The 20,239-nt window shown below is 33.9% G+C and overlaps 1 protein-coding gene and 1 long non-coding RNA gene across 7 annotated transcripts in view; one reads left to right on the top strand and one right to left on the bottom strand.

Annotated features, from left to right (window-relative positions):
- The window catches only part of LOC145662469 (uncharacterized), a 70,834-nt gene that overhangs the window by 257 nt on the left and 50,338 nt on the right, over window positions 1-20,239 (bottom strand). For all 6 annotated transcript variants that reach the window (XR_014127055.1, XR_014127053.1, XR_014127052.1 and 3 more), the window contains 2 exons: window positions 14,871-14,977; window positions 521-623 (listed from right to left, as the gene is read on the bottom strand). This is a non-coding gene — a long non-coding RNA (uncharacterized LOC145662469). The remainder of the gene's footprint in view (window positions 1-520; window positions 624-14,870; window positions 14,978-20,239) is intronic.
- Window positions 1-20,239, top strand: part of LOC145662468 (transmembrane protein 145-like) — an 82,395-nt gene that overhangs the window by 39,725 nt on the left and 22,431 nt on the right. Inside the window, exons 7-9 of the mRNA XM_081728074.1 lie at window positions 4,415-4,587; window positions 12,404-12,576; window positions 18,378-18,498. Of these exons, the coding sequence (XP_081584200.1) occupies window positions 4,415-4,587; window positions 12,404-12,576; window positions 18,378-18,498 (467 nt within the window). The remainder of the gene's footprint in view (window positions 1-4,414; window positions 4,588-12,403; window positions 12,577-18,377; window positions 18,499-20,239) is intronic.

The following is a 20,239-nucleotide window of genomic DNA, read 5'->3' as shown; positions in this document are numbered from 1 at the left end:
CAATTTTGCTATATTTCATTTCTTGCAAAATTTTACCCGTTTTTAAGGTGAAAACCAAAAGTTTGATTTTCTTTTTTGCACATAATGACACAATTAGTATTAACTGTGTCATTATGCGTAAAAATTAAAAACAATTAAAAACAAACTATTGTACCTTAAAATCTGATATATACATCGACATTTAACTTTATAAGAACTGACTTCAGTTAAGCAATTCTTAGTAATTGTAATTTTCTCGTAATAATTGTAACAGTATAACTAAGCACTTTTATTCAATATTATAATTGAATAGTTTTTTTAAAGTGAAAAGCTTGTAAAAAAAAGTCCATGTTACTTCTCTTTGTTACATAAAACTACGTTGCTCAAATATTAAATATATGTTAATTCAAAACTACAAAATTGGTCTTAAATAAGTTATTATTATTTTGACTATGTTCACATTACAATAGAGTGGTCTTAAATAAGTTATTATTATTATTATTATTATTTTGACTATGTTCACGTTACAATAGAGTTTTACCTGCTTTCTGCTGTTGTGAAATTTATCTTTTATGTGATATTTTCAAAAGTGTCGGCTGAAGTCTTCTTATAACTTGCAGCGACCAATACAAAGGTACTTGATCCTATGATATAGAAAATGAGAAAACAGAAAAATCTAAAAATAGTGGTACTTCTGAAAATTCATTTTATTTGCTGGCTATTTGTAATTAGGTCTAACCTTTTCGTCTTACTCATTCAACAAGGCAAGTATGTTATTTATAAATTGCCCTTATTAATAGATAACACAACGAAACCAGTACATAGCGAAACTTAATCTTAAATGTAAACTTGTATTTAATGAAAAAATATTTATATATTGTCCCGTTGCATATATAATTTTGTATGATCAAACTTACTTATTAAGTAGGGTTAGCACATTCTGAAACCCAAAAATGCGGACGTACTTCAACCTTGCTATCTTGTTAGAATATAGCAAGCACAATAATATAAAATATAATCACGGTGTGTCTAGATTTAACCATTTAAATATGACAATATGTTCACAAAACACTAGCATAGCAAAGTTCGGCATGAAGTACTGGAACCATAGATTTGGATGGAATGGAATAAGAAGCCGACGCAACACGCTATGAGAGTAAATATGATGCCAAAATAGCCAATCTCCATATTCGTCATTGAGTGTCATTACCAATGTGATAAACTATATTAGGAAGACAGTATACACTTGAGCAAATGCAGGCAAATCAGGAAATTTTGAAAAATGTAAGCGACAAAAATTTTTACTCGGAAAAAAGCGAACGTGTCCCCATAAAAGCTGATGTACTTGTATGTTAACCTTATTTTTAAATAGAACTAGTCCAACACAGAAACTAAAATGTATTCTGACAGTATAACGGGAAAAAATCCTAACATGTTTTCTTTGAAAAAAAAAATGACACTAGTAAAAAGATGCCCACGCTTGAATAAATTTCTAATTGCACTTTTTATACTAATTTGAGGATGCTGAATTCAATGAAATATTTTCAAACATATTTGTTCATCACGAGAAAAATTACCTCAAAATTAGGATATTTTATTTATTTATTTATTTATTTATTTATTTATTCACAGATTCATACAGCACTAGGCCAATTAGCTGAAACTGTACAATATAAAGACAAAAATAAAATAAAAACAAACCAAAAAAGGATAAAATTTAGAAAAAAGGTTTATTTCTCAATATACAAGGTTCTCACCAATTGAATTCTAAAGTTTCTCTGAGGTAAAAATGTTTATCCTGTTGACAATATATTGTAATCGTAGGCCAGTCTGTAAAACAAGGAGCACTTTACAATCGATAATCTAGGTATCTCATAAGTTAGCAAATCGAGAGAGCGAATTCACCGCCGAGAAACACGAAAGTTAATCTGCGATAGTAAAAACGCAGAATCAATTTTACCATTGATGATCTTATACAGTTAAAGTAAATCAGCTCCACAGCGTTGTTTATCACGAGAACATAAGTTCATTAAAACATTGAGTTTTGTTTCCAGTCATTTTAGTAATTCGATAATTCTAAATGTAACTGGCAAGAAAAAAGATTAATACACAGCCAATACGAGATAGATTAGTAAGTACTGCCATGTTCCATACAGTTAAACAATATTCAATGATCGGAGAAATAAAAGATTAATACACAGCCAATACGAGATAGATTAGTAAGTACTGCCATGTTCCATACAGTTAAACAATATTCAATGATCGGAGAAATAAAAGATTAATACACAGCCAATACGAGATAGATTAGTAAGTACTGCCATGTTCCATACAGTTAAACAATATTCAATGATCGGAGAAATAAAAGATTAATACACAGCCAATACGAGATAGATTAGTAAGTACTGCCATGTTCCATACAGTTAAACAATATTCAATGATCGGAGAAATAAAAGATTAATACACAGCCAATACGAGATAGATTAGTAAGTACTGCCATGTTCCATACAGTTAAACAATATTCAATGATCGGAGAAATAAAAGATTAATACACAGCCAATACGAGATAGATTAGTAAGTACTGCCATGTTCCATACAGTTAAACAATATTCAATGATCGGAGAAATAAAAGATTAATACACAGCCAATACGAGATAGATTAGTAAGTACTGCCATGTTCCATACAGTTAAACAATATTCAATGATCGGAGAAATAAAAGATTAATACACAGCCAATACGAGATAGATTAGTAAGTACTGCCATGTTCCATACAGTTAAACAATATTCAATGATCGGAGAAATAAAAGATTAATACACAGCCAATACGAGATAGATTAGTAAGTACTGCCATGTTCCATACAGTTAAACAATATTCAATGATCGGAGAAATAAAAGATTAATACACAGCCAATACGAGATAGATTAGTAAGTACTGCCATGTTCCATACAGTTAAACAATATTCAATGATCGGAGAAATAAAAGATTAATACACAGCCAATACGAGATAGATTAGTAAGTACTGCCATGTTCCATACAGTTAAACAATATTCAATGATCGGAGAAATAAAAGATTAATACACAGCCAATACGAGATAGATTAGTAAGTACTGCCATGTTCCATACAGTTAAACAATATTCAATGATCGGAGAAATAAAAGATTAATACACAGCCAATACGAGATAGATTAGTAAGTACTGCCATGTTCCACACAGTTAAACAATATTCAATGATCGGAGAAATAAAAGCCTTATAGAACATCGTAAGGGCAGAAAGACTTTGTATTTCCGAAAACTAAAGAGTAGACCAAGTAGTTTCATAGTTCTACATTAGATCGAACTGACATGATCCGCAAACGAAAGTTTTTTATCAAAGACAACACCTAGATCTTTGGCGTGGGAGACCCGGGTTCGATTCCCGGCGGGAGCTCATGTGGTTCGAATTCCATGTTAATCAGTAGGATCCGTTTCATATAGCATCGCTGCTGAAAGGGACGTTAAACTCAAAATCAACTCAACACCTAGATCTTTTTGAGCTGAAACGCGTTTGATAGGTACATTGTTAACATTATATATTTGTCGAAGAACCTTCTTTTTTAAGGAAAAAGAAATTGTAGTACGTTTATTAAGATTTAGAGACAGATTTACTTATATCCCACATTTGAGATCACTTTTCTAGGAATCCAAATAGACACGTATGCTTAAAAATAGTTTTGTGGGATTCAACGCTCTCAAATTAATATAAAAAGTGATGTTAGGAATGTATCACAAGAGTGTGTTCACTTTTACTATTAGCATAAGCAGTACGTCAAATATCTCAACTTTGAGATAATTTTTCTAGTGATCCTATGGACGGATATGTTTAAAAATAGTTAATTGGATTCAGCATCCTCAAATTAGTATAAAAAGCACTATTAGAAATTTTCAAAGCGTGGGTACTTTTTATGAGTGGTATGATCGTTAGTTCTTTTCAACTCATAGCTTTTAAAGATTGAAATCACTTACAGATTATAGTAACTTAGTGCAGAATACGTACAAATATACTGTGGCATATATTTAAACGAAATACAGCAATACTTGTATAACTTGAGCATTTTCAGATCCTGTCTTCGACTTTAGAAAACTAATCACCAAGAACGGTAGTAGCTGGCTTTCCTTTCCCGCTACTTATGCTTCTAACTCTGCTAATGATCTTATTCACTCAGTATAACAACAAAATTACTATTGTTTTTATATAACATTTCACGTTAAGGTCTTCAATAAGCAATATACTTTCCAAGGATAAGCTTTCAAAATTCAGGAGATGTAATTTGAAATGATAAATGACAGCATATATAATACTGAATATGTATTTAGTATAGTGATAATATGTAACATATTTTTATTTATTTATTTATTTATTTATTTATTTATTTATTTATTTATTTACTTTTTTGTAGGTCGTGTCAGTGAGAGTACGAGTGAAACCATATTCCTATTGATGCTTTTGCTGTTAGCTAAAGGGTATACAGTGACAAGAGGAAGACTTCGTTTAGCTAGTAGCATCAAACTTACAATTTTTATGTGTTTATATTGCATAACGTACGTTACCTTATTCATATACGAGTTAGAGGTAAGTTTACTTTGTTTTATAAATATTAAATTAGAAACCATTACGTAAAAACACCAGGTAAAGAGACGAATTTACCAAACCTGTCTAGTCTTACGTCCTAGTACACAAGTAAATACCGTTACAAAAACAGATCATCACAAACGAACAAAACAGTAAATGGTCATCTTTTAAAACGTTGCAGTAATAAGAACATAAATTAATGCTATTTGCCGTAGTTTTAAGTAATGGTGAATAGGGATACTTTTCAACCTTTCGTGTTACGCTAGTATTTGTAGTTCAGCGTAAGCTTTTAGATAGTCTAGACCAGGGTTCGATTTGTTAATTTATCAGAGGGGAAGATAGGTGGATTATGATGTGTAGTGCATTTGCATATACATTACCCCAGTGGGAGTTTAAAATTCTGAGATGGCGAAAAACATCTTTCTTGGAACTTCAGAGGAATATTTATGTTCAAAGTCTGGACTTAGTTAAACAAAACAATCACTTATCAAAAATAACAAAACAATTACAGAAAATGTAGTAAAGAGAGAGTAATACAAAATATACGTACATACAACAAATTAAAGTTATCTTTTTTAAAGAGAAACGTTACTTACAGTTTAGTTGAAAAGGCAAGATGCATGTGAACATTTTTGGACATTTCTTGCTTTGCCGGTAGGATTGTTTGTAGTACTGTGTCGCTTCGATTTTATCCACATTGTCGCTTATTTTTCAGCATTAAAGAAAGGCAAGGGTGGGCCATTGATGGATCAAAAAGGAGGTAGATAAATTTTACCATCTGCATACGATTCCTCAAATCGTACAATGTTTGATCCATTGCACTAAACTCAGGTTCATATTCTGCAGTTGATGTCGGTACTACTTCCACAGCTTTAAGTTCCTGAGCAGCAGGGATTGTTCTTCTACAAACGAAATTCTTTCACTACAAAGGAAACACCACTCATTGACTGTTTTAACAATTTGGACAATCAAGGGATGGCATCCAAGAAAGTTAATTTTGATCAACAAGCCAATAAGCAGGGTTTAACATTGAAGCATCAACGAAAAAGTCTTTATTTGGCAAATGGGAGTTTATGTTGTGTAAAAGGGATTGAAGAAATGTCAATGGGAAAGTTTCAAATTTCGTTTTATCACTAGCAGTAGACTCGATGATGAACACTCCTTGGATTTTTTGTTTTTTGTTCTAATTCATTAAGAGCGTTTCTTGACCTCACGAAATGTGCAAATTGATTGATATACCAAATCGATTCCCTGTTTGGCTTCAACTGTCGATGAACTTCTGTTTTGGAAACAGAGCGAAGAACCTTTCAAAACTTTAAGAACATCATAGATTAATATTAATTCTATGATGAACATGAACAACCATCTGGTTAACTTTTTGTCGAAACTCTCGAATTTCAAGCTCTCACGCACCGGATGCAATGTATCTTTACTACGTTTAGTCAAAAGACTAACATTGCAATGTAACTTAACCCACAGAGACCGGACAGAATTGAATGAAGATGCAGTCCAACGTACACCAAACACACAACCCAATTTCAGAATATTTGTAGACAGTTCTTCTGATAATTGTTTAAGTAGTCTCTAGTTTCTTGGACTATGAGGAAACACTCAATATAAAGAATCCATATTTGCTTTCGCGTGATATACATCGATGACAGATCCTATCATATCTTGAACTGTAAGCTAAAGTTTATGATTTCATGCAGTGAACAAGAATTAAGTCATTGTTCAACAGTTCACATAACCTTATAGCAACTGCATTGTAATAACTCTGCATCACTGCCGCACCATTTCTTACGAAGCCAACAAGGTGGTTCTACAAAACGTTTACCGTTATCCCATTCTTAGATAAAGTCTCTAATAAGCTTCCTAATACAGGTTCTTCTGTAGTGTTGTCAGGTTCAGCAATTTCAGTAATTACAAATAACCTCTTCAAAACCTATATGAAAACACATTATCATACAAGATTTATTAGATACTGTCGTGCTCTCATAAATTAAAATATTATTCCAGAATAAACTCAGCAATTTTTTTTCATCTCCACAGCAATAACATTATCATGTTCTTGCATGCATGATCGTAGTATAACATGTTTCCTACGGAAATCCCATTTAATCGCTAATTGCAGTTTAACCAAACAAGAATGCGTCAAGGACAGATTTTCTTTAGCCACCATATGTATAAATAGTACGCATGAGTGCTGCTGTTATTCTAACCTTTTTCTTTATTACGGAGTTGCCACATACTGGTACTTCTTTGTATGGACTTCTCAATGTTCTGTTTCTTCTGATTATCCATTATTTCCATGCACTTGAGGTGGGACTTGCACCTTCCATGATAACCAATTTTGTCATTAATTTTCTTGGGATTAGTTGCAGAAACACGGTATAAATGCAATGCAATACGTACACGTTCCATACTGTCTACGTTAAGAGATTAAATTTCACTTCACTCGGAACAAATGACTGATTTCATTTTGTTTATTGACAACCACGCTAGTTATTAAAAAAGGATAATTCAACACAACCACTGACATTTGCGTACTCTCGTTTTCAGACTCTGTAAAAACGATACTATTAGAATAACATTTAGCTCGTTTTTCTGTTACTGGGACTTCTATATCGGTATTCACATCATCAGGAAGTTTTACCTTATCCGAAAAGTGCCTTCTCTTTGCTGTTGTATTTGGCGGTCTCTTTTCCTGTTATTTTGTACTGGGAGCATAAAATGACAATGTAGTTCGTTGTTTCCCCGTTATGACGACTGTATGTAAACGCTACTACAGACACGCACTTTATAATTATATGTTTAAAATTATTTACACAAACCCAAATGTTTAAAATTAATATACTCGCAAATGGTTAAGTTTTCATGAAAAATATACCAAACGTAAGAACCTAACAAAATATGTTCGATAAATGTAATTATTCGGTTTACAGCAGTGTACACGCTTTGGGCAAGAACGAACACGTAGCTACCATCAACTTAACTCATAGTTCTGTCTATTTCTTTCTTTCTTTCTTTCTTTCTCTCTTTAAAGCCAACTGAAACCTGTATAACTGTTCGATTGTTTGAAAATCAAAATTAATCGAAGTAGTGTATTGTCAATAATTTGACGTCGGCCTTTGTTTGACTACGATTGATAGACGAAAGCATGTATGTTTTTCTATGCCCAATGAACAATAAAACTGGTTGTCCCAAACGGATCTGTCAAGACGACAACCCAAACGAGACAATAAGGTGGAAGATTTTCTTCCTTCTGTGATGTGTGAAAAAGAGGGAAAATTCTCTAGTCCATTTGTGTTCTTGCTGGTATTTCATTTGTTTCTTTTCTTGTCGGTGGAAGAAGAAACACATTATTGGTATATTGATGTCCAGTTTCAGTGCTCCAAGTTTCAAGGCTAAGCTTGAACATCAAATCCTCCCCTTCCTCTTTGCTTTATAACATCACCTTCTAAATATACTACAAAACTTTGAAACAAGACGTTACTTTGAATTTCTTCCTTGTAAGATTCGTTTACAACTCCCAGAAACAGTTTTTTTTTCTTTCTTTCTTTTTTTTACGAGAGTAGACAGTACAAACAAATACAGCTTCACACATGGTAAAGAGGAAAGGGGAAGTGAGACAAGAGCTGCATTATCCAAACTGAGAAAATGGAATACTTTTAGAGCGTCATTGTAAATATTTTCCAGGATAGAGAGGGGGGAACCTTTATCTCTGATTGGGAAGGCATTTGCCAAACCTGAAGCCGGGATGGTTTTTCTAGAGGGAGAGGAAAAATCCCAGGGATCCCCCGCTACAAATCGAACCCTGCTCTAGATCTATAAAGGGTTATGGATTATAACTACTGATTAAGGCATTTAAACGCTTTCAACTTACGTTAACGTAAAAAGTAAAACACTATCATAATAACTATATGACTGAAAAACTCTTATTCTTAAAATGAAAGAAGGAATATACGTTCTTAGTCAGTTCAGAACTCACGTATATACTTCTTGACATTTCTCTTTATGATCTTTTCTTCTAAATTCACACAACTGTTTTTCCTTTTTCTTTAAGGTAGTTGCTAAGTTACTTCGGAAACAGAATTTTCAACAATTTTTAGTTTCCAACAATTGAAATTGTAGGTACTTTTACAAAATTAAAATCTGTTCAAAGTACATATTATTAACAAATTACAATTTCAGCAATTCAAACAATTTCCTAATGAAGGCAATGATATATGGCCGAAATTGAATACAAGTTACAATATTATAACTGTAACCATAGTTATTGACTTTGCCAGATATTGTTATTTATTCAGTGATAGATAGACCCAAAGTTAGTATGATGAGCATACAGATACATGAAAGAAGAATTAATGTGCTGCAAATATAGTATAAAAGCATGACTGCGATGAGTCACATTCATTTCCCATTGACACACAATCATAGTCATACGTCTTGCGAATAAAATCAGAAAAACACACTGCTGAACAAGACTGTACTTATTTAATATAAAAACACATTTACACGTGACGTTTCGATCTTCTAGCCAAGATCCTCATCAGAGTGTACGTCTGATGAGGATCTTGGCTAGAAGATCGAAACGTCACGTGTAAATGTGTTTTTATATTAAATAAGTACAGTCTTGTTCAGCAGTGTGTTTTTCTCATTTCCCGTGTTCACAAGTAGAGGTGATTATGACGTAACGTTGCATCAATGAAAGCGAGAAACATTGAGGAAGACAAGAGGTCTGTTTGCTGATTTCTCCGTAAGAAATTTTGATTTTTGATTTCTCTTTATATATATATATATATAAAGAAATCAAAAATCAAAATTTCTTACGGAGAAATCAGCAAACAGACCTCTTGTATATATATATATAAGGTATATATATATATACCTTGCTTTAAATTGACTTCTGGAAACCGTTTTATAATTGCATAAATAATATGTAACAACTCTATCCGTTCGAATCCTCCTTAGAAAAGTATTTACTTCCATGCTGCTACGATAAGAAGCAAAAGTTTGAAGTTTGCCAAAGAAGTCTTCATAAACCCTTGCAAACGAGCAAAAATTTTCACTTCGTTGGGGTCACTTACTTTAAGGAAAAAGGAACTATTTTGCTATTTTGTTTGCAGTTTAACGTCCGTTTAACGATACTGTGTCATACAAGATTCAAGAATTTAACTTCGGATTCATAACATATATTCTTTCTGAGTCGAACGTAAAAAGAACTATTGACTATGGAAATTTATAGGATCAAAAATAAATAACTTAAATAGAGAAATAAATTAAGTAAATAAGTACATAAATAAATAAATAAATAAATAAATAAATAAATAAATAAATAAATAAATAGAAGTTAAGTGCCAGACAACACTTGTGAAGTAAAAGACAAATAATGAATATATCATACATACTGTACAAGGTTAGGCCTACAATTAGTGAGCAAATACTGTTTGCTTTCTATAGACTGAAGTGTTTTAGATTTATTTATATATTTACTTGTAGTGTTTCAGCTACTGAGAAAGACCACACCATACTGAAAATATTAAAAATGGATGGAAATCACCTATGTACCAAAGGTACCATTGTTGCATTCTGTTATGACTGAGATAAACCCTGGAAAACGCTAGTTAGGATTGCAAATCCCAATTGTTAGAGAAAGAAGTAAACATTTAACTACACAGACTTAGAGTATATATAGTATTCAGTACACATGCATGTATTCATTTTCGGAAAGAGAGAATAGTATCCAGTAATTTACACTTAAATAATAACACATTTTCTGTTAAATAAATGTGGCTTATGTGAAAGCTTAACTATTGAAGTACAAGTGTTAATGTAAATTTACACTTATTTATATACTGATGCATTAATAATGATAACGTTATAAAGCCAAGTTAATTATTTACTTCCTATAATGCAACTATATGTCATGTTTGTATCTAGTTTATTTTACTACATTTTCTTTAAATTATCTAGATTACCATTAGTTGTTTTGCTATTGTGGTATATTTATAGAAACTAAAATTGCCCCTGCAATATTCGGCATAACAGGTAAATTTTAAGGTTATTAGAATTAATTAATATTAGAACTTATTGTAATAAACTAATTTTGAAATCGAATCCAAGTAGATAGTTACTGAAATCAACATCGGTACTGAAATCAATAACATCCTATCTTTCCTGTGATTACACAAGAATATATTGAGCAAAATGTGATCAAGCTTTCTTCATATTTTGAAATTTAATAGTGAAATATAGAACATCAAATAGAAAAATTCCCAGACTTCCCTCTAAATATATTCCTATTTGTGATGGACATACAAGCAGGTATTTTACACGATCATACTTGTGAATTTTTCTGCTACGTCAATGGAATGCTTTTACTTCTGCGTGTAAATTTTGGAAGCTGCTATACAGAATTCTTCTGAAAACTGTGAGTATCCCACCGTTACTTATTCCCATCTCACATCATGACTGGGTCACCCTATACCTTTACAGAGTAGGTTCAAGTCTTCTGCAGCAGTACGTTTTCAATCATGAAAATTTAATTCATTGTTTCTACGTAATATTCTCCTATACTAAAGTTATTAATTATATTTTTACACCATGTACAGTTCATTTTATTTTTCATTAACAATTGTAATTTCTACCTTCGTCTATTGCTAATGTAAATTTGAATGCCAGATTTGTCTAATGAGTTTAAATGCATTTCAAGAAAAATACAGTAACATGGGTATTAAATTTGATAGTAAAATAACTATTATGGAATATTCAAGTATCTTAGCTAACCAAAAACAGCTTCATTGATTGCGTTTCCTGTATTACAATAAAGATATTTTAAAGTTGTTATAGTTATATTAGTGATGAAATAGGACCCTTCCAGCCCATGAAGTGATGTGATAAGCCAAATGGAGCATGTTCAAATGATTGATGCATGCTCAGCGAACCGATTTCCGATGCTAATATTTCTAGATTTTTCACCCATTATAATTTAGTGTGTCTGCATTTACAGTAGCAAATGAAAAGTGTTTTATTTAAGTTTTTACTTTGCATCTAAATAATAGTTTCGAATTAACAAGAAAAAAATGGTTACTTACCAATATATCCTCCTGTGGGAAATCTAAATATTCTCCAAACGTATCAGAGCAAGAAGCTAGTCTATCTTCAGCAATTAGGTAACAAGGATAAAAATGGATGAGAGAAATATATGGTACGGGAAAAGGAGTATATACCACCAAATAAATATAACGTAAGAGATGGGCACTAAAAACGACGAGCAGCACAGTAGACGAAAGAAGGAAAGAATTGAGTATTCATAAATATAAATCGGCTTTAAATCTGGATTTTGGTAATACTGATAAAATCTGGTTACCTATCTTTGATGTGTATTTTGGATCTGGCAACGGTGACGTAGCATAGACACCGTGCTGCTTCCAACTCAACTCTTTCCTTCTTTCGTCTACTCGTCGCTTTTAGTACCAATCTCTTACGTTATATTTATTTGGTGGTATATATTCCTTTTCCCATACCTCATATACAGTATTTCTCTCACCCATTTTTATCTTTCTTACCTTACCACTGAAGACGGAACTAGTTTGTTATTTTGATACGTTTGGAAAATATTTAGTTTTCTCACGGGAGGAATTATTGGTGAGTAACCAATATTTTGCTAATTTGAATCATCCTTTCATGCGTCTACATAATTTTAATAACTACTAGTATTATTTTTTTTTTATTTTATAAAAGATTGATAAATCAAAGAAAATAAAAAGTATAAATAATAATTTGTAAAATGTATGTACTTTTTTCTTTCTTTTAGTTTTTCGATCCAGGAGAAGTGTTGTATATATATGAATCCCCGGCTGGTTATGGATTAATATTTTTGAGGTTTTTAGCCTGGTGGATGTTTATGTATTCAACAATATTTACACTAAAACATTACCCTGAAAAAGCAAGGTTTTATTATCCATTTAACTTTATAGGAACATTGTGGTAAGTTACTACAAACGAACTTTGAATTAAATGTTAAAAATAAATTTTGTAGAATACAATTTAAGTTTCTAACTCTATTGATTTTTTGTTCCATATGTAAAATATTAGATTATTATATGAACTTACGTTCAATTTCTCATTAATTTACGTTGCAACTTATATATATATATCTAATATACAGGGGATAAACAAAAAATCTAAAAACACTTCAAACAGGACACGTAAGTTTGGCCCTCCACTGTACAACACGTGTTGCGGTTGCCGGTCGTTTTTTGTTTTCAATGTGTCATGTGGACCTTCTTCTTCCGTCACCAGTAAGCAGTTCACCTGTGAGTGTCGTGGTGTGAAAGTGGTGCGGTAAAATGGGCGAACTGACAGACTTCCAAAGAAGCATGATCGTTGATGCCCGTCTGGTTGGAGCTTCAGCGATAACAGTGGCGAACATTGCGGGGGTATCGAAAGGCACTGTGTCCAATGTCACGAGGGCATACACAATTCATGGACAAACGACGTCTGCAAAGCACAACTGGTCGAAAGACAATTCTGTTAGATAGGGACCAGAGGGCATTGAAACGGATTGTAGCAGCTAAAAAGAGGATTACTGCAATTAAAATTACGTCTGAACTCAATTCCAGCCTACAGAACCTGGTTTCATCGAAAACAGTGCTACGGGAACTTCATAAAATGAAAATTCATGGCAGGGCCGCTATCGCCAAACCCCTGGTTACAGCAGTAAATGCGAAGGCGTATCCAGTGGTGCAAGGACCACAATGCGTGGACTCATGAGCAGTGGAAACACGTAATGTGGTCCGATGAATCGACCTTCACCTTGTTTCCAACAACCGGTCGTGTTTACGTATGGAGAACACCGTCGCAGGCCTATGATACAGACTGTCTGCTCCCAACTGTAAAGCAGGGGGTCGTTCTGTTACAGTATGGGCAGTGATATCGTGGTTTTCTGCAAGTCCCATCGTAGCCCTGCATGGAATGATGAATGCTAAGACGTATGAGGCCATTTTGGGAGACCAGGTTCTACCCATGGCCCAAATATTGTTCCCTGATAGTGATGGCATCTACCAAGATGATTTGGCACCCTGTCACGCTGCAAAAACGGTGAAATGATGGTTTGAGGAGCATCACCAGGAGCTATCACACCTCTCCTGGGTCCCACAATCACCAGATCTGAACATCACTGAGACATTCTGGTCTGAGTTAGAAAGGAGTGTTCGGTCTCATACCCTCCACCAGCATCTGGAGCATGGAACTGGAGTATGTTTTGGAGCAACAATGGTACAAAATTCCACACACCACGATTCAGAAGCTGTATACGTCCATTCCACGTCGAATCCAAGCTGTTTTGCACTCAAAAGGAGGCCCCACACCATACTAGGTATGATTTTCATACTTTTACAAACGTTTTAATTTTTTTGTCCAACCCCTGTATATAGGAAAGAAAAAACTATTTTGTTTAGAGACCGAAGTTAAAAATAAATTATTGCAAAGTTACAAACATACCATTATATAGTTGTATTTTATATATAAAAGATCAACAGTTTTGTTGTTATTGCTATTATAGTACAATTTTATAGCCAGCAAGGTACTAACTTTAAATGATAGAAATATTCTAACTAGGTTATGCGTTTTTATTTTGTTATTTTAAGTTTCAACGACAGCCAAAGAGAGAGAGAGAGAGAGAGAGAGAGAGAGAGAGTAGCAGTAAATTTCTTAACCAAAACTTTTCTAGACAATATCAACTCAATTATGCTACCATCAAAATTCTTTTGTTATCAATCTGTGCCCTCTGCACTCTTTCTTTATACATTAGACACAATCACATAATACCTTATTCTTCAATGTAGCTTCTCTACTTGAACATAATCTTATTATCACTTAACTTTACATTGTTTGCACATACATCATAATTCGATATCTTGTCTTAAACTCCGTTTCAAACATTCATCATAATTGTACATACTACTTCTCTTATTGCGCATACTACTTCTCTTAACAACACATAGTACAGTATCTGATTCCCAAGCACTTTCTACCCAACCTTCATACCTACAATAATTCCAATAGTAACGATAGACCAAACTTATAAAATGGATGAGAAATCAAAAAGAGTAGTAATATCTATATTATTTGTAACTTAGTGTGCATGAAAAGATTTCTCAGTTTTCAATACCGGACATTAAATTTTTATAATTTAAATTTTCAATAAATTTAAATTAAATTAAAATTTTCATTTTGAGATTTAGTAGCGTCTGTTCTGAAAGTTATGCTAGTATATTTACCACATTTATCAGTTTGCTCCCTGATTGAAATATTGAAGAACATAACCCAATTGATTCTTGTAGTAAAGATTCTACTCCGCTACTCCAGTAAGAATTCCAATTCAAATCTGAAAAAAAAAATAAATAAATAAACTAGCAGTTTTAAAAGATTTGTTGTGTATTATTATTTCAGATATCCAAATAAATACAATTAAAGCGAATAATAGCTAACGTGCTACACGACATCATACTTAGATTTACTTCCTACGTGTTCTCTATTGACAAGGACTGATAGTTAACACATAGCTTGAATTATTAAAACATTGCCACAAAAGTGGAAAGAATCAATCATTGTTCCAATTCACAAGAAAGGCGACTACACTGAGTGTAATAGTTGTCGAGGTATTTCCCTTCTGTGAACATCCTATAAAATCTTTTCAAACATTCTAATAGCAAGATTGACCTCATACGCAGAGAAATTATTGGAAATTATCAGTGCGGATTTAGACGAAATCGATCAACTATTGAATAAATATTTACCATTCGCCAAATACTCGAAAAGAAGTGGGAATACAATATCCAGGTACATCAACTATTTATTGATTTTAGAAAGGCTTACGACTCGGTTAAGAGAGAAACATTGCACAACGTTCTTACAAAATTTAGAATACTGAAAAAGCTAATTAGATTAATTAAGGTATGTTTAAATGAATCCCAGAGTAAAGTCCAGGTAGGAAACTTTTTGTCCACGAACTTTCAAGTCGAAAATGGCCTGAAACAAGGAGATGCCTTGTCGCTTTTATTATTCAACTTTGATCTGGAGTACAGTATAAGGAAAATAAAAAATAGCAACCAGGGCCTAGAGTTGAACGGAGTTTCCCAGGTTATGGCGTATGCTGATGATGTAAATTTAATAGGGGATGATAAGACAACAATAGAAGGAAATGCAGAGATCTTATTAAACGCTTGCAGGGACATGGGTTTAGAAGTAAATGCAGAGAAAACTAAATACATGGAAGTGCGTCGGGACCGTAATACGGCAAATTATGGATGCGTTAAAATATTAAATAATACTTTTGATAAAGTGGATACTTTCAAATATCTAAGATCAATATTAACAGACGAAAATCATATTCACGAAGAAATTAAATGTCGACTAAAATCGGGAATTTATGTTATTATTCAGTTCAAAATCTCTTGTTGTCGCGAATTATGTCGAGGAATTTGAAGGTTAAAATACATTAAACAATAATCCTGCCTGTTGCGAAATATGGTCGCTTACTCTGAGGGAAGAACATAGACTGAAAGTATTTGAGAGCAAGATACCCAGATGAATATTCGGACCCCAAGAGGAACAGGAATGGGGAATGGCGGAAATTTCATAACGAGAAACTACATAATTCGTACGGTTTACGAAACATTGTTAGGGTCATCAAGTCTAGCAGGCTTCGATGGGCAGTTCATGTAGCTAGGATGGAAGAAAATAGAAACGCTTTCAAAGTCTTAACTGGAAAACTAATAGGAAAACGACCATTAGGAAGACCTAGGTGCAGATGGAAGGACAATACTAAGATGGATCTCGCAGAAATAGGAATACAAAATAAAAGCTGTATTCAGTTGGCTAAGGATAGAAGTCAGTGGAGAGCTTTTGTGAACGCGGCATTGAACCTCCGGGTTCCATAGACCATAGAATTAGTTTACCTTACAATTATTTATTGTTTTCATAATATCTACATTTATTTATTTATTAATTTTACAAATAATACTGGTAATGTTCACATGAACATATAAGTGATCAAATGAAGGAGGAAAGATAGAATATTATTGTTGTTGTAAACCTGTATTCTCGTACATTTTTGAAACTACATAGTGTGCTCCCCTATTATTTAAATTTGACTTGGTCATTCTTCAATTTCTGTTACTTACTCACTTCAGAAATTATTATATCACTTTAATAAGATTTTAACAACAATTCTAAGTCAATATTTGTCCAAAATATAAATTAAGTACCACAGAAAAAGGAGTGTATAAATATAAATCAGCGGAGTAATTACACAGTTTAGCTGGTACGATTGAACAGAATTCAAACTCTTTTAATTAATTCAGTAAAGCTGACACATGGGGTGTGGTCGCTATTGAAGATACAGATGGTGATCAGAAAAATGGAAACACCTGTAGTTGGCAACACGTCAGATGTATGGGTTGGTAGTGGTGTCGTGGCGCCCGCAGCGCCGGACCGCTGGTGGTGGTGTGTTAGGTCGGTCTCCATACTACGTCAGGCGCAGTGGAACAGTAGTGTCTAGTGGCTGCAACAGACGGAGGTAGTGTAAAATGGGAGACCTCTCAGATTTTCAAAGAGGGCAAATTGTTGGTGCGCGGTTATGTGGAGTGAGTGTGACGGCAGTGGCTACTGTGTTAGGTATGTCGCGTGGGACAGTGTCGAAGGTGATGACGGCCTACACAACACACGGGAAAACCACATCGGGGAAGCGGAACAGTGGGCGGAAGAAAATCATGAGTGACAGGTCACGCCGGGTATTAAAGCGAATTGTAGAGCCGTCGTGCCACTGCGGAGCAAGTGACGGAGGAACTCAATCAGCACCTCTCCCACCCTGTTTCGACAATCACAGTCCGCCGCGAATTACATGACATGAACTTACGAGGTCGTGTTGCACGGACCAAACCGCTCATCAGGGACCATAACGCTTTCGCACGCCGCAAATGGTGCCGCGACCATGCCACTAGGACCGTTGAGGACTGGAAACGTGTGATATGGTCGGATGAGTCATCCTTCACCCTATTCCCAACCACGGGCCGTGTTTATTTGTGGAGAACGCCCAAAGAAGCTTATGATCTGCAGTGTCTCCACCCAACTGTGAAACATGGCGGCGGCTCGGTGATGCTGTGGGCCGATATCATGGTTTTCATTGGGTCCTGTGATCACACTTAGAGGACGAATCACTGCCAACGATTATGTCGCAATTTTAGGAGACTACTTGCATCCTATGGTCCGGATGTTGTTCCCGGACAATGACGCCATCTTCCAGGATGATAATGCACCCATTCACATAGCTGGCGTTGTTGCAGCGTGGTTTGAGGAACATCGGGATGAAGTTCAACACCTCCCCTGGCCCGCCCAATCCCCAGATCTCAACATAATTGAACATCTCTGGTCCGTCTTGGAAACACGACTCCGGCGACGATTTCCACCTCCGTCCTCTCTCACAGAACTGGCCGATGCCCTGCACGAGGAATGGTGTAAAATTCCACTTGCTACCATTCACGACCTCTATGCCTCCATCCCACGTTGCATCAAGGCTGTTCTGAAGGCGAAAGGTGGCCCGACACCATATTAATTTGGTAAGTTGCAATTTCGTTCAGGTGTTTCCATTTTTCTGATCACCATCTGTATATCCAAGCAGTAATTTGGTGTTTCACATTAATTTATTGACGATTGTCTTATTAATTATTCTATTTTAATTGTACAAATAATAATTATATCATATAAATTCCTCTCTTAATTTTCAGGTTCTTGTCTGGTCCTGGCTTTATATTAGCAGCTAATAACTGGATAGATAAGTGGGTGAGAGAAAAAGTAGTATGTGGAGTTGAGCATGGTATTGCTCTGTGTGGACATATAATGTTTTTTGTAAGTGAAATTCGTCAGTTCTGTTTGTATATAGTACTGCTCAAAAGTTTTCGAACACAATGGATTTGGGTGAAAATCTACTGTGGACCTATTATTTTGGCTCGAGAACTTTATCACTGTGTGTCAAAGGCCGTCCTGTCTAAAGCATAAAGTTTGGCGACAGTTTTATCGGGATCTGATAAATATTGCAGATAATACATGTGATTATATATCTTAAAATGGTCACACAAAAAAGTAGATGTAATTATTGCATGATATATATACAAAATTGTGAAAGATGAGTTAACATAGCTTTGTTTGAAAAGTACAGAATACGGGGTTAATGTAGTATCAGAAATTCAAAGAAAAAATCAGTTTTACATGTTTTGTAGTTCTTTATAATATCTTGATATGTTAACGTTTACAAAACCTTAAAATATCGTATTTTGAAGTCTTTACGACAATTTCGTATACACAATTTTCGCTTGTTAGAACAGCAATAACGAGCACTATAAATAAACGTTCTCACTGAGCGATAATTGAGCCCAAAAGTCCGTATGTACGCCGTCGTAAATACTTTTCAAAATATGATACTTCAGGCCAGGCGCGCTTGCAGAAATTTTTGTTGTGAAGTGTAAAAAGTTGGAGAGGGGGGGGGGGTAATATTGCAAGACTCTACTATAGTATTGAAGCGATTATACTATAGTACATCTACTATACTACTCTACTATAGTATTATTCTCCAGCCGATAAGTAATTATGAAGTGCTGCCACCTACATTCTTTAAAAAAAGAATGTTTTAAATAAGAAATTAAAAAAAAAAAAAAAAAAAAGAGTACGGATGAAGTATAAGTCAAATCTTTGGGCTACATTAATTGTTTCTCTGCTAAACAAGTATATTTTATTAAGGAAGTTTATAAATGTATATCAAGCTACGAAATTTTGGTTGGGGTGGGACACCCCGCGTGTGTGTGCCCCTGCTTCATGCTTTTTAAACGTTAACATATCAACAAGATATAAAGAGCTACAAAACATATAAAACCTGTTTTCGTTTCGAATTTCTGTTACTGTTTTATTGATCCTATATGTCTATATCTTTCAAACAAAATTAATGTGTTTACCTCGTCTTCCACAGTTTCGTTTATATTATGCAATATATATTTCAAATTTGTCTTTTTGTATGTCTATTTTAAGAATTATAATTAGCTACATAATCTGCAGTATCTCTCATATCTCGTCAAAAATTATTCTTTAGACACATGGCAGCGAAGTTCTCGTGCCAAAATAATAGGTCCTCAGTAGATGGTCACTCAAAATTGGGATGTTCGAAAACCTTCGACCGATAGTGTTTGCATATTAGTTATTTACGTGTTGTAAAAGTTAAATTCAATGTTTGTCTAGAAGGAAGTGCATCTTGAAATGGAAAGCAAGTCACGAAACATTACTTAATGAAACTTGCTCTTCATTCATTTACCGTATTGATCCGAATATAATATGACATTTTTGGCATAGAAAGTCGTAAAAAAATACTTGCATTAATGGGTATTACACTCTAAGGTAGTCCTAAAAAAAATCCGGAGTAAAATGTGTAGCAGTAGAATAAAATGTTTTATTGAGCAATATTTATTTGTTCCTTTCGAATTCTAAAATAGTACTACTTTCGGAACAATTTTCATAGTTAGTTTTTTTGTTCCTGTGCATTTCTTGTTCAATTTATATTTTTTATAAAATATGAGAAATAAAGATGACAAAGAAATGTTTA

The sequence above is a fragment of the Thermobia domestica genome, chromosome 10, assembly GCF_964235325.1.
Source record: "Thermobia domestica chromosome 10, izTheDome1.hap1.1, whole genome shotgun sequence".
Taxonomy (NCBI): domain Eukaryota; kingdom Metazoa; phylum Arthropoda; class Insecta; order Zygentoma; family Lepismatidae; genus Thermobia; species Thermobia domestica.
Note: the sequence above shows the minus strand (reverse complement) of the source record. Positions and strands in the feature narration are given on the sequence as shown.